Source organism: Triturus cristatus, chromosome 1_2 (genome assembly GCF_964204655.1).
Source record: "Triturus cristatus chromosome 1_2, aTriCri1.1, whole genome shotgun sequence".
Classification (NCBI taxonomy): domain Eukaryota; kingdom Metazoa; phylum Chordata; class Amphibia; order Caudata; family Salamandridae; genus Triturus; species Triturus cristatus.
In genome coordinates this window covers 282,551,640-282,567,531 of record NC_140580.1, presented here as the reverse complement: position 1 = coordinate 282,567,531, position 15,892 = coordinate 282,551,640, and the positions used below count along the sequence as shown (strand labels likewise).

At 43.9% G+C, this 15,892-nt stretch overlaps 1 protein-coding gene and 1 long non-coding RNA gene across 3 annotated transcripts in view; one reads left to right on the top strand and one right to left on the bottom strand.

Moving 5' to 3' along the window:
- The window catches only part of ZFAND4 (zinc finger AN1-type containing 4), a 242,021-nt gene that overhangs the window by 44,594 nt on the left and 181,535 nt on the right, over window positions 1-15,892 (top strand). For both annotated transcript variants that reach the window (XM_085603760.1, XM_085603757.1), the window contains exon 3: window positions 14,701-14,776. In XM_085603760.1, the coding sequence (XP_085459886.1) occupies window positions 14,701-14,776 (76 nt within the window). The remainder of the gene's footprint in view (window positions 1-14,700; window positions 14,777-15,892) is intronic.
- LOC146867172 (uncharacterized) overlaps window positions 1-15,892 on the bottom strand; it is a 245,473-nt gene that overhangs the window by 88,137 nt on the left and 141,444 nt on the right. The gene's annotated exons all lie outside the window — the stretch shown is intronic.

Genomic DNA, 15,892 nt, shown 5'->3' with positions numbered 1-15,892 from the left:
GCCTATTGAGACGATGCCGAGACTTGTCTTTTTTTTTTTTTGTTGGCACGTTAAGAGCATGCCACGATTCAAACCCGGTTCCCATGTTCCACAGTCGGTAGTTCAGGATGTGATGCTACATTCTCACTTCCAAACAATTGGCATTTTTTGCATCCAAACGCATACACCCAACGAGAATGTAGTAAGGATTGCCGTAGTGATAAAAGAACTAATGTAACAAAGGTCCTCAATCTGTGTCCAAAGCAATTTCACTCAGTGTTTTACATTTATTAGCAATACGGAAATCTTTGCTAAAGTTCAGTTGGGTGAACAGAAAGCACATCCGATGGGAGTTCACTAAAGACTGCCATAGTTCAAATTAACTTTTAATGTAAAAAGCTTCCCAAAAATACATTGAATGCACTTTTTGTTCACCTAACGGGAGTTTAGCAAGTATACTGGAGTTGCTGTGTAATTTTGTCTTCCACTTCAATAGGACTCCGTCATGTTAAAAGAAAAACAATTTGTGAAACTCTCATTGTGTGCACATATGTAACCTTTAAAAAAGCGTATACCCTACGGCAACCTTCATTTTTTTTTTTTGTTTACTAAATTTGGAATTACTTTTGTTAAATAAGTCCTTGTGTAAAGGCGTTATTGCTTTCCTTCGTTCATTTTGTTCAGCAATAACAGTAAAACGTGTTGCATGTAGGCGGTTACATTAGTGCTTACCTGTAAACCCAACATTTGTGGACAATTTCTGGAAGTCTTTAATGGTGTCAGCAGAGGGTTTTCCTTTACAAAGGGGTTATATTGGTCTATGAGATTTTCATTATGGTTGGCACCATTGGCCCCTTCCCCATCAGCACAGAAAACGCAATAAAAGAACTACAGATGGTGTTTATCAGTTTGACATTGTGGAAAACTTGGTCGGGATTTCGCACACACTCTCTTTAGCACCCCCCCCCATTCGAGGCGCAGTTGATTTCTGCATGAGACGATCACTGGGTATTTTCCATGAGCTGCCTACTAGGTGTGGGCATCGGGCTGGCAAAGGTCGATGCACAGTTCAGAGTCAAAGGCCATAAGACACAATCTAATTAATTTACGACAGATGAATTTTGATACTACAAAAGAAGTTAAAGATAACAGATTTTTAGGCTTAGTTAAAAGAAATCCACCACAAAACTATTGCCTAACTTTGCCTTTCAGCACCTCCTTAAAGCTCACATGGCAAATTGAGGCGACAGTGGGGCATGGAAAGTTTAAATAGAGATTTCTTTCTTAATGCATGTGCCAAGTATGTTTCATTCTTCAAACCCATAAGATATTTTTGTGTTTCTCCAGGTGTTCAAACCACAGACCCAGGTACCAGAACTTGTTTGATCGTGGGACCCGATAACCATTTATGTAACAACTGGCACCTTTAGATTTCCCATGTACAGATAAAACTATATTAGTTTTCACCACAAGTATTTGCGGATGACTTTATACTTTTTGATATTGATTTAAAAATATGACAAAACCCACCTGCGTGCAGTCCATCAGCATTGTATGATCGGCATACTGAAGGGCTGCAACGAGGACCAGCCCAATCTTGGATAGAAAGCTCATGGTTCAGCCTGATGCTGGTCATAGATCAAGAGAAACCAGCATTGGCATAGCCAATAGGTCTCGCCTTTGGGACCTTTATAAGTGCTTAGCCATGCAACAGTTAATGTTGTTGCACCAAGGATATTGTGCTGCATAACTAAACACTTATAAGGTCCCAAAGGCGAGACCTATTGGCTATGCCAATGCTTGTTAAACTCTGTCTTCTGTTAACAGACATTCAAAGCCAATGGTAGATTTTGCCAGTGTATGGGTGCCTCGTTTTGTAAATGGTATGTTTTTTTCCCCCCTTTTTTAGGTCTCACTGAGCCCAGCGCGGGCTCGGAGAGACTTTTTGGAGTTGAGTTTTCAAAGTGCTGCTGGCTGGTCTAGCGCTTGCGTTCACGCGTGCGTGCACGCGCGGACCGCTAGCATTCAGCAGCACTTTGAAAACTCGTGCTTTAGCGCGTCATCGCGATCACTTTCGCTTTCAGAGCGATCACGATGACTTTCGCTTTTACTGCCTCGCGGCCAATGCTTGTTCCCTTTGCCACATGGCACCACAAGATGGCAGTATTGTAACGCCTTCATAAGTATGCACAGTACCTTTTCTGAATCTGATGGTTAAAACGACTTGTAACTTTATTTTTGCCGCGCTTTTACGAATTGTTGCCACATTTAAGTGTTACTATGTATCATGTATTTATCCTTCAACGCCCAGTAAACGGTGGCATTTTGATTTACTCATTTGTTCGGAGGTATAAGAATCTTTTTTCGTGCTGAAAAAGAATCTATGTCTTTCCTTGTGCTACTTAAAGGACTTTCAAGGCATTCCATGTTGCTTAACGCATTCAATGGAAGCAAGCCCTTGAATGTGGTCTTGTTTTTTACTGCATATGATAGTTTGCTTCCCAACATTCAGGGCTTTCTCAAAATTTTTTTTTTAAAACCAGTTGCTGTGCATACTGCTTTAAGTACACAAATGTTTCATTCATTACTAATTACTGTGCAGCTACATTCCACAGTTTCTCCAGTGGTGTAACAGTAAACCAAAGACGAGTACGAGCAGGAAGGCACTCCTTTTCCTTTGAGGGAAAGTTCCGTATAGAATCCGCAGCTCATTTCGTTCTGAATGCTACACAGTCAGTTCTGGTGTCTTATTTTTTCTTCATATCAAAGGGCAGCATTTTCTTGTTTCTGAGCCAGTCCCAAATTTGCCTTCGTTCGAAACCCTCAAAACCGTTCCTTACTGGTGTTGCCCCAAATTTGCAAGGCTATTACTATACCTAAAGAAACAATGCTTAATGTTTTTCCCCAGGTTGAACTCTCAATGGAAAAAATTATTCTCTACATCTAAGGTGTATATGCTATCGCTCTTGTTTGCAGAGCCACCATGTGCAACTTGAAGATGATTTTGTTTCCGTAACTTGACTCCTAGGACATCTCTATACTGTCAGCCTGAAAGAAGGGTTTCCACACCGGCGAAGCATATGGTCCGATTATTGACTCCTTAGGGCTTTTTAGACTTTCGATTCAGTTGTGAGAAGGTATTGGGTTTACATCAGGGTTCCAGTAATCAACTTGAGCGCAAGTCATGGGTGCTCTTCGTTACACGTGATGGAGTAAGTATGCGTGTGCAACTTTAACCTCCCTCTGATAACCTTTCAGAACTCGCTCAGTGGACTCTGCCACAACCCATTTACTTAGATTGAGATCTAATTATTGACTCAATGAGTTATAATATTTTACTGCGTACGTCTTGTGTGTTTTTCCAAAGCATTCACATGGGTAGAGATGTGTTGTAATATGTTATTTAGATATTAACTTAGCATGTTTTTTTTTTTAAACCAAAGAAACCTAAGAATAGATGTTTACGTTTTTTAAACCAGAACCAAGTGGGAGTGCCTAGATCACTGCAGCTGATTTTCATTAGTCAAGCCCAGTTCACAATCCTCTTGCCCCTACTGTCCATGACTGATCTTAGTCAGTCTGCACAAGATTGTTACTGCCATTCTTATTTGCTTGCTTTCTATTAGGTGGTTTGCCTTATTTTAGCCTGTCAATCTTGTGTTTGTACTTCCCTGGAGCATTGCCTCTTTACTATCTTTATGACTAGCTGGCCCTTGGGGAAACAAACAACTCTTTTTTTTAGATCGAGCCTAGAGCTGCTCATGCGCTGCTTGCTCGACTTTTAGTAAAGGAGTAAAAAAAAAAAAGTGCTACCAGATGCTGCGATGGCCGGCCTAGAGCTTGAGTGCATGTGCACGGGCGCGCACTTTGCGTGCCTCTCTCCGTGCTTCAATTCCCTCCTCCTCCCACACCACAGATCTCGTCACTCTGCTGGCCTCATTAAGTGCATCGCGATTGCGATGCACTTTCACTTTCGCACACAACTCCCAGGCTTCTCTTGTGTTTCTTCCCCCACTGTTCTTCCTTTAATTCCTCTCCAGCCCCTTTACGCATCTCCCAATATATGCCGCCTGTTTCTCCTTTTTTCACGGTTCTGCTTCCTTCCTGTCTACACTCTGCTCCCTCTCTTTTACACATTTCACACTGTTCTGCGGTTCTGACTTTGCTCCTGTGTTTGCATTCCTTTCTATCTTTTTTCACATCTCTCATGAGCTGGTCCTCTGTCTGTCCGCCATCCTTTTCACATTTTTTCCACTTTGTTAAACATCTCCCACTATCCTTTCCCTCTGTCTTGCACACTATCCTCTTCTCTCCAATTTCTCCTATCTGCATCCTTTCCCTCACCTTTTACACATCTGTTACCAGTCTGCTAATGTCTTGAATGTTGTTCCCGCTTCTGTTCTTTCAGCTATCCTTTCCATCCCCTTTAAACGCCTCCCACCATCATGCGCCTTTCCCGTCCACACTGTTCCCCCAACAAACTACATCCCCTTTAGGTAATTTCGCAAATTTAGGGCCCGAATGCCACTCTGATGGGTTTTGGATCACCAAGTCATTAAAGCATATTGAAAAATAAAGTCGCAATGAAAAGAAGAAACTACAGGAAGGTCATGAGTTATAGCATGGATAGGAGTGAGGCAGCACTGCCCACTACGTTATGAATTCTTTGCACAGATATTTTTTGCTTTCACAAATAAATGTTTCTCTGAAAAGGGTACCTTGTTTTCTCATCTGCCCTTTTATTGAAAAAGGGTTATGTACTTTAAATAAAAAACATGCATTCACCGAGTTTATTATTCACCAAATAATTGTGTCTATTTAGTACTGGCTCGAGATGAATTGTTTCATTTCGGTACTCTGGTGTGGGTGCTCCCAATTAAGGGCAGCCATTTTTGTCTTTATATGGCTGTCTATCAAAGTCCACCATTTGAGCCGATTAGAATTGCCCGAAGAAGAAAATTTACCCCGAGAAGATGGGCTTAGAGTCAGATCTGTCAAGTAGTGGGTGGGAGGTTCTAGTTTTCGCTCTTTCCAATACTTTTCTCTGAGAGTGTGCAATTTTACGCTCTTGTAATTGTACAAGACTTAGTTGTTTTGGTTCCTCCTGTGCTTGCTCTACACCATGTCATTGTAATGTGGTTTCATGAACTACTTCTGTTCAGAAATGTTAGGAGTGAAATCACCCAGTAGGTGCACAACACATCTATTCGAACTCTATAGTGTGATGGCAGTCTTTAATATTTAATGTCCATCCTCCAAGATCCGCATTGACTTTCCCTAAAGTTTTGTGATCCATTCAGTTCGGTCTTAGCAACATACTGAGCATTTTAATGCTTTGGCCGCTAGATAAAACAAGCATTGGCATAGCCAATAGGTCTCGCATTTGGGACCTTATAAGTGCTTAGCCATGCAACAGTTGATGTTATTGCACCAAGGGTATTGTGCTGCATAACTAAACACTTATAAGGTCCCAAAGGCGAGACCTATTGGCTATGCCAATGCTTGTTATTTTTATGGCATATGCTTGCAAAATAAACTAGTTTACCATGAACAAATTTACTGGTATTGCCAGTGATTGTTTGCTTTATTGTATTACCATCCTTAGTCATGCAGCACTTCCTGACCTGGATAAGAATGATATTCTATCCTGGTTTTTAAAGTGAGGTGTGGGTGGAGGAAAGGGAAGTCCCTTTTATTCTTGAAATTTGATCCACAATTATTTCTGGAATCTAAGAAACACATTCATTAAAAAATTTAAGTTAATTCATATTCATCTGATATACTTCTTTTTATCGAATACTATACTTATCTGTTGCAGAAAAATATTCTAATTCTGTCACAGTGTGTTCAGTTCTTAGAATCTGCTTATCCTAAATACTGTGTCCAAAGCCACCAATCTGTTATTGCCACAGTACAAATCAATTTATCTAACAAAATGGTTCTCTTGAAACGTGCCACTAAGATAAACCAAGTTCACCAAGTGGAACCAGTAGGGCTGGTTGTAATATCTGAGCCACATTGAGTTCTTGGTCAAGCCTGGCATGTGCTGCTCTGCGATGTATGGTGTATTGAGGTATGGCATAGAACCTCCTCCCATTTCCCGCCCATCTTTTCAATTGCCTCCTGTTACTGTCCTTGCTAAATCATTGCTTTTCATATGTGAATAGGCTTAATAGTCCCTCCTTGGTACCGCCTTGTCTGCATTTGTAACCTCCCATAACCACTGGACTTTTTACTTGTGTTATTACACGGTCTGCTTTATAAGTCGTTGAACGCTATTTTCTTTAATAATCTTCCCCTGTTCCACCCACGACATTGCAGCACGCCACACACTCTTACTAATTTATTTCACTTTAGTGGCTACACTCAATTATTTATTTTACAGTGCGGTCCGGTTTCATATTAGCGGTTGCACGTATTTAATTATTTGATTATTAGTGCGGGCAGCTACAGAACCTTTCTAAATTAATTAGTTTGTTTTCACTTTGGGTGAAAGTGCCCCATGCGCACTTTCACTTTAATATTGGCAGCGCCCCTTTCTTTAGATGCTGATCACTGTAACCTGAATACACGAGCAGCGTCTACAGAAAGGACGGCGGCCACCATTAAAGTGATCTTTCATTTGCGAGAGTTTGAGCTATCTGCATTAAAAATAGCAATGCCTTTTATATATGTGTTACTTTTAAAACAGATAAATAAAAGGCATTGTCATTTACAATGCCAATAGCTTAAACGCTTGCAAATGTGAGACCTATTGCATTGAAAATGCTTGTTTCCCTTAGCACACAGCTCCAAGGACTTTTCAGCTGCTATACTGTCAACTGAAAGGCTTTAAGATTGACAGGGGACGTTTTCCACTCCATACTGTAGCTCCTTTACATAACAATGGGCTACTCGTGTTACTAGAGGACTGGCCACTTGGCTAATCAGCGACACCTGTAGTCTACCTGGCAACCTAAACTAAACAGCAAGACCTGGCTAACTGGTATTTCTGTCACACGGCCCCTGATCTCTGTTTCTGCTGAGTCAGATTAAATTAGCTGTCCTTCATGTGCCTGTCCTGGTATTTACCCTTGATGTATTCAAAGAATGATGCCCATGTGTTTGATGTTTTTCATTTTTCTAAGGTTGTTTTCAGTGTACAGTAAAGGTCCTACTTAAATGAACGCTGAACTTTAGTATTGTAAACATTCAGGTAAGCTTATGTGATAAAGCAGTCCGTCTTTGGACAAATAATTTGATTCAATATATGCCAATTGTGGTGAGATGTATTGATGGATAGATATCATTCACTTGAAAGAACTACTGGAGACCCTACCACTGGTGTACAAAAACACGTGGCTTAAGATTGCTTAATGCAAACACCTGTATTGATGTGTGGAATCATAAAGCTTGTGTGCCCTCCCTCTGTTCATGGACTGGTGTTGGCACAGAAACATCCTCTGCATGGTAAGAGACGTGCACACCTGCCCTGAATGCCCAACTGTACTGTTCTCTGGATACATAATGCTGATTTTTGTCATAGGCAAACATGGATCATGCGTGTGAGCCATGACATAGGCCTGTCTCACGGATTGCAGTCTTGTCAGACCGGGAGGGGCACTCAAAGTGCTACCTTCACAGTGGTGGAAGGCTACTGCCTTCACCAAGAGTTAAGCAGCTTGAACGCAGTGCTGGCAGCATACCAGGTAGTGTGTGGTTAGTATATGTACCGATTTTATGTATGCCTGTTGGGAGTAGATTACATGAGAGATGTAGTGCTGAGAAGTGTGTGTGCAATGAAAGCATGTGCTGGGTGTATGAGTTTATGAGAAGTACAATACATGAAGGGTGAAGTGTTGTGCAGCGCGAACATGATGAGTGCAGGCTGGTGGTGTGTGTGCTCGCAAATCGCACATCCTGACATAATACAGAAAAGCTACAGTACTTAGTAGTGTGCGCAGGCCGAATGTGTGTGCTGAACGTCAGTCTTTAGTGGGCTACTGTACGGAGGTAACAGTACTGGAGAGTCTGTTTGCTGTGAAAGTAAACAGAGTGAACCTGTTCCTGCAATGGTACATTACATGAAGGACCCTGTGTTCCATTTTGGGAGGTCCAGGGCTGCCTGGTGAAGACACAAGGAGTAGAGGAATCCCGCAGACAGATTTGTGTATTGCTGCATTCCTGTGAGCTGGGTGGGACACACACACACACACTCGGAATGGACTCCCTTCACACTTCAAAAGGTTGCGCTTTGATTCAGTGATAGATCACAAAAGTGGGGCTGGGAGCCTAGGATTAACTTTTTGATGCACATATTACTGTGGCTGACATCCAAGTGTGAACTACAGTCACTCACATGAGCTGTGTTGTTGGACAATAAGCTTCGGAATCTTGCCTCCTGTGACTGACCACTTTTCAAGAGGAAAGAAGAAAAGGATAAATATACAATTCTAAAGAAGCAGTCACTTCAACATAAACTTGAAAGATTCAGACACTAAAGCACATTTTGGTGTCTGGAACAGGAGCAGAAGAAGGGGAGGTGAGACCTCAAAAGTTGTAATCTGCCAAGTAGATAGACTGTGTGCGTGAGGAGGGGAAGCCCTGCAAGACTTCTGCGTGTGACCAGGACTAGGGGCCAAGACCGGCTAGTCTCCCTGCTGGGTGAGAGGGCATCACCCAGAAAAGCCATGTCCTCCTTCCCTGGAGCCTAGTGCCATAGCGCCTTCTTTCTTGCCTAGACCAGTCGGCCTTGTGAGGAGAGCATTGGAGGGAGCGAGGTCCAGTGGGGAGCCGTCCTAGAGGACTCCCTTAGCAAGTTGTTAGAACAGCTGTACACCACTTGAGTCTTCGTCTGCGTATAGGAAAGGTCCGGCGAACCCCACATGCCAGGAGAGGACCACAGTGCAAAGGGGTGCAGGGCGGTAAAGTGCTCGTTGTGGTGACCCTGTATGCCAGAGGTGGCCATCGTTAAACGTATGGGCCAGGAGCATTGAAACTTGTGTCCGCCTTTATCGGCGACCCCATATGCCAGGAGTGGCCACTGTGGTGAGAGCAATCGCACCAGAAGTCACTGCCCCAAAACTGTGAGTAGCGCAACAACCCCGTATGCCAGGATGGTCTGCCAGTACCACTGTGAGCTAAGAGTTCAGGTCGATTGTGCCGGTGACCGGTGGGTCAAGCCTGCACACTGAGACCTGCACCTGACTGATTCCCTGAGGACCGCAAGGATGCCGCTGGAGACTTTGCATCCTTGCCGGGCTCCAGTCAGGAGCTGGAGGATCGAATCCCCCACAACTCCAACTCCTTCCTCCCCGCCCCTAACCACATGAGGGGAAGAAGTAGCTTACATCATTTATGATGTGCAGGAGCACCTCCGATCACTTTAATGAACCAGCAGCGCTACTTGAAGATACTCTGCACCTGCCGGGTGCTGCTTTGTGTACTGCGAGCAGTCTGCCGAACAGGGTCAGAACTCTGGAGCGCCTAAGGAGAGGGCACTCGCTGAACTGGTGAACGCATCCATACCGCAGAGCGAGTAAGACTGAAACTGTACCTTTGGTGCCCCAGCGGACTCGCTGCTAACTGTTCTGTGGCACAATAAACACTTTTGACTAATTCTCAAGGAGTCAAAGGGGAACTCTTCAGTACGGCGGACTACTAAGCATTCCCTGAATATGTCCACCAGTGAATGGGGAATAACCCGTACCAAGTTATAAGAAACAAGATGGGACCGGGATTTGCCTGACAACTAGTGCCCTAACGGAAGGGGATTGCATTCCTGCTCACGCTATGCGGTTTGCCTGCTCATGACTATGCTCATGCCCTGCTCATGACTATGCTGTTTGGCTAAGCTGCGCTCTTCTCATTTTGCTCCGCTTCCTGTGGGTTTCTGCGCCGGGACACTCCTGAGTAGCCCTGCGTGTTACAAATACCAATAACATAACATGAAAGTCTTTCTTTTGCATGTGTAGAGTTAGAAAAAACATAAAACTTTTTCTTACAAATATAAGTATTTGACAGGACATTGACTTATTGTTCATACTGTGCGCATTTTGATTTGAGTCCTGTTCACTTACCTGTATCTACACTCCTCTAGCTTGCCCAATTTCAGTCTCACCACCTGAGGTTGTCTCAAAATCTTTTTAATGGTTTCGCTGACCTCCAGGTTATCTCCAATTCAGCATGGTCTCAAAAGGAAAGGTTACATATACTCACCTCATCTAATTCCCCCAGGACGGAGACCATCAAAAACAGATAATCTATTGTATTAAAGGCGACGTGGACTTGCAGGAAGGATCAGGGGTGTGGAATGTAATAAAATATCTACTTGTACATGGGGCAGGTTGCGTCATAAATCTACTAGTCCTGTAACAAAATCCTCTTGTCCCTTTTGTGCCATGTAATGCGGCGACAAATTAAGGCAGCAATCTCATTATGTAAGAGTTCTGATAAAGCCTCTCTAATTATGCCAGGGCTCGTACCATAGTATGGTTTGAATACTAGCAATTACCTTATGTTGCTACGTTTCTGCAGGTCTATATACTGGGGCTGAAGATAGTGGTAAGCAATAGTTCAAGGATTGGAATGCCCTTTTTTGAGTCTGTGCAAACCTACTAACTTGCATATTTTTAAGGTTTTTTACCAACTCCTTTCTAATCTTTTCCCATACTGAAAAAAGTTGGAAATGTGCTCCCGACAGTGGCAGACGTAAAACTTCTTCCGGGGTTGTGAAAAAACTGGGTGGAGTGAAGTGAACTTGAAACATTCAGATTTTCACATAAGCAAACTACACGTGCACTTTTGCTCATGCTAAAATGCAGTTCACAAATATTTTCTGGTAGTACTATTTCTTGGCCTACTTCTCTGAATTCTTGTGAATTCACGGAAACTGTATATATGCACTTAATGCAAGGATATATACCATGGATGCACTTTTGAGACTTTCTTTAATAATTGGGCCTCTAATTAAGCCTGGCGTTAACCATGAACTTTTGTGTTTTAATTAAATTGTCTCTCTCTCTCTCTCTCTCTCCTTCTCTCGGTCTATCAGCTGGCTACACTGTGAGTGACAATATTCTGCTCTTTTACAAGGAGCATATTGGTGCACACAGTAGTTTTGTTCAGTTCTTGAAACTGCTGTGGCAATGTGTGCTTTTTGAGACCAAAACAAATTTTTGCTTTTGCCAATGCTTGTTAGAATGGTGAGGGCCCTGCAGCTCCCACACCGATAAGGTTTTATAAAGACCATGCCAAAACAAGTCACGCATTGACAAAACCAAAAGCCTGTCCGCCAACTTCAGACCTTCTGGCTTTGCCAATGCTTGTTTATTTGTGTTTCCCACAATCGTATTTTAACTGGTTACACTGATTTTCCATTATGAATATTTCTAGGAAACACAAGCATACAACAACATGTTACTAAAGGATGCTGCAAAGATATGGTACCTAAGATCTTACAGTAGTTTAGCAAAATGTGTTTTCCTCCTTGCATTTTTTGTGAACATTTTATTTTGAAAGCAAAGAATCATTACACATAGCCTCATATTACTAAACTTTGAAAACGTGTGTACACGTTTCTACTGGAAACACCGTCCGTAGTGCAGGCCGAGCTTACAACATTTACTTTTAGTGCTCACCCTAATAATAAAGGCTTTGCATTATTGAACCATACATAGAGGTTTGAACAGTGTTAACACATGGACACACACATTACCTTAACTGCAGACAATGCCCTGTACCTGATCCATAATGTGGTACTGTAAACTGTCAGCCAAAGGGTTTGTGCTGTAGGGGGTCGGGCCTACTTGTCCAGGTCGCGAAGGCTTCGCTTGACCGCTAGGAAGGAGGTGCACTGCTTCTGTACTGCCACAGTGTAGTTCGGGAAAAACATGATTCAGTTGTTGTCGACCTTTACTTCCTTGAGTTTTGATGTTTCCTGTCGAATAGAATCCCCGTTGCATTAGTGGAGGAGCTTAAACAAGAACAAGAGTGGACGGGGGCCAGCGCCTAAGGGCAGCCTCCATGATAGAACTCGATGGACACTCTCAACTGAAGAACTGCGAGCGTGTCGCCGGGGGGAGCAGGTCCCTCATCCTCAGCTCGATGTATGCCACCATGTCTGTTCCCTAAATCCCCTCTGCAAAGGCTGGCCACCTGTATGTTATTTCTCCCCGAATGGCCTTCAGCATCCTCAACGCGGTCCTCTAAGGCACGGACATGGTTAGAGTGTGTAGCGAGGAGTCTAATTCCTGAGTTTTAGGCTGAAGTTCGGCAAGGTGTTGTTCAACTTCTTTACCTTTATCTGCTAAATTGGGGTGGTCAGCATGTAACAGTGTGAGGTCTGATGCCACGTGGTCTATTTTACTCTCTAAGGGCGAATGAGTGTTGGCCAGCAAGGTCCCCAGCTTTTCAACTGCTACCAACACTGAGTTGAGTTTATCACCAATAGAAGCGGTGGAGTCAAATTGGTCTGGTATGTCAAGGGCCCCAGTTTGTTGGTCGGTGGAGGCAGGGTGGCATGAGGACACAACTTGGCTCCCAGTGCGTGGATGACCCATTGAGCAGCATGCCATGGATCCATAGGATTGTGAAGGTTTCGGCAATTACACCCAGGGCCTGCTTACCAGCACCTACAGATGTTGTTGGCGTGCACCACGAGCAGCCACTGATGGCTAGTGGATGAGATGTTGAGGCACAGTGCATGTGAGTGAAGTAGGTTGAATGGCAGTGGTAGGGAGATATGATGAACACTGCTGCTCTGAGTTTGTGTCCAAGTGGACTGAACAAGTGAGAGTGGTGCCATTCACTTTGGTGGCTAGATCATTACCGCAAGGCAGTAGACCATGAGCCGGTGGCCAAGGAACTACAGGACGCAATCAAGTTCAGGTCCTAAGCGGCAGGATACACCAAGGAATAGTATAGCGTTGGTGGCAAAATGTACACATTGAGGTCATAGCATTTGGTACAGGTAGCAGAGGCTGTGGTCAGGGCCCTGGAGGGAAGCAGCAAATAGATCAACCGTCAATTTGTTAGGTCTGCCAAAGGAAGGTCTAGGGTCGTGTAGGCAGGGGGAGCCTCTGGGTGGTGAGCCGGGCACCTCCCAATACCCTTGATCCCCAGCGAGAGGCTTTAGGCATCCGAATCCCCCCGCAGGGCAGCACGGTACCTTCAATGGCATCTGCGGGAACCCCCCGCATGGCCGCCGATGATCCGCGGCAGCCACAGGGGAAAACCCCAAGAGAGGGTTGCCCTGGAGAGGCACCGACTGATGGCAGCCTCTCCAAGCATCAGGCTCTGGAGCTTCAGAGGCAGAAGACCACGCTTGTTTTCCCACACACAACCCTGTTTCTCCTGTGCCTGGTACACTGGATTGGTGTGGTGAGCAAGCAGGGCCTCAAGTTGAGGAGAGAGGTACAGTAGAGGGGGGAGGAGGGGAATTGGGATTATCTGGCACCTACCACGCAGGTCCTACTGGCCCACGAGGAGGTCAGCGGCAGGGCCCACAGAGGTATTCAGGCCGTACATGGCGTCAAGCGCCACTCACGATCACAGTTCCGGTTCATCTTGGGCGGCAGGGATCAGGGCAGGTGTTCCAGGTCGGATCCGGGTTACTAGGGCTCCTCCGAAGCTCAACAGCCCTGCATGGCGAGCATCCTGGCACCAGGCCGCAACCAACCAGTAAGGCCCTCAGTCTCTGGCTGTCTCCCAGGGCTCCAAACGGAAATGTAAGTAGGTCTGGCCTGTAGCAGGCTTGCAGGACTTCCGGGAAGCGATGCGGTGTGGGAGATGGATGAGCGGCCGAGCTTCGCAAAGCATGTCTGCTATTTTGGCTGGACAAGCCATGCCCCATGGTCGAATTGCGTCCATGTATCAATCTTTGATGCAAGTACTCTCCGACTCACCTTCTGTTCCTCCGTACACTCCCCCCCCCCCCCCCCCCCCCCCCTCAAGTTGGAAAGACTCAGCCCAACTTGCACTCCTTCCTGCTCCTAGATGGCCAAATGCTGCCAGGGACACTTATCAAAGTAAATCTTTTTTCAAGCTTTCTGTCACATCTCACGGTGCAGACATCAACTCGAGGTTGAATAAGGTAAAATCCCTTACGAGGTGGGCAGGACGTCACTGAGGCGGGAATTACCTCATACTAATAAGTTTATTAGATGACACCATATTGCATTGTTCCAGTCCTTCGTTTTATTATAAACTAATGCATTCTATACGTTGTATTCCTAGTTCATTTCAGTTGATCCATTTTATCTTACAAGTCAGTGACCGGTTGCAGTATTGAGCCACGTACCTAATTCATAAAACAAGGGGCAGATATAAATCCCTTGTCCTTTTTAAATTAAACAAATTCAATGCCCAAGTTCATCAAAACAAATAGGGCTGCGATTGATGATGCGAGCAACTACATAAACAACTTTAACATGATACTTTTTTACAGGATTGCAGATGCCTTACGATAGCCAGTAGGCAAAAGTTTGTTTGGTTGCTGAATGACTGTAGAAGAGACCTCCCACTGAGTGATTAGTTGTTGCAGTCAAGCAGCTGAAACCAATTGTCCCATTGTGTAAGAATTTAGCAACGTCTGTTGTTAGTGTTGAAGCCCATGGTAACAGTTTATGAGCTAAATGCACCATGGCCATCAAAAAATGTCATTGTGACGTTGCGTTCAGTGGTTTATTTTATTGTCATTTAAGATTGCATTTAATGGTAAACTTTTGATAATGTTTCTTGAAGGTATTCCTGTCTCCCAGCAACACCTAATTTGGAATAACATGGAACTGGAGGATGACTATTGTTTGAAGGATTACAGGTGAGTCTATCAACGTGTATTAAAGGAGATTTATTTGAAATCTAAATATCGATAAAATCATCAATCACAGTAGTTCATGCACATAAACCAGATTATACGCCATATCTGCTGAAAGTATGTGAGGTTAGAAATAATTATTCAGAAAACATAGATTTCAGAAAAGTGCTTAGGCCACTATCCTACATTGATTTATTCCTTCGAGTATTACAAAAAAAAAAACTGCTGTAGTTACAGCAAGAGACTGCATCATGAGTATAAGGAGCACTGACAAGGCGTCAGATTTGACTTTTTATGAGTGACAGTGCTTGGTAACTGATATGCGTGTTTGTGTTGGGTTGTGTGGATGAGTCATTAAGTTCCATGGTAATGTAAGTGGGTGACGGATGGATGATGGTTGAATGGACAACTGAGCAGCAGCTGCGGAAGTAGAGAATTGCCTGTAGCCAGTCATGTGGTTGCTCTTAATCTTATCTATTCATACACCAGTTCACTCATCCATTCATCAAGCCACCACACATTTACTCATCCATCCATTGCTTAGTCTATCCTTTTAACTCATTTTCACATTCGCTCACTAAGCAGTCTATAAGGACACACACACAAAATAGTTAGTGACGAAGTACTAAATATAGACCCATTAGCTTTGTTAATATTTGTTCTCTATTGTTTACACTACAGAGTACAAAATAGTAACACCACAGTACTCAACATACTACTTTCTTACATTCCTGATAGATCTTACTTCAAGAGCAGTGGTGTGGGCAGAGAAAACCCCAATTTTGATTGGGATTCCTCATACTGGGGACCAGTCTGACATGGGCTGTGTTCAACATACCTGACTGGGCCAGTTCCTTAAGGAGCGGTGCTGGAAGGTTGCAACTTCTGGTGTGAGATGATTTTGTTTTTTTGGGAGGAATTGCAGATCTACTTGTAATTTGTGGAGGGGTGGGGTACATCCTGGGTAGAGGGCGATAGGGACTGCAGGTACTGTAGCAAAAGCAGTGTGTAGATGGGCCACATATGGGCATCTTATGAGAGAGACATACCTGTAAGTAACTGGTAATGGCCTATATTGTTGTATTGTTGTCTAGGTTTCTAAAAGGTAGTTTAGAATAT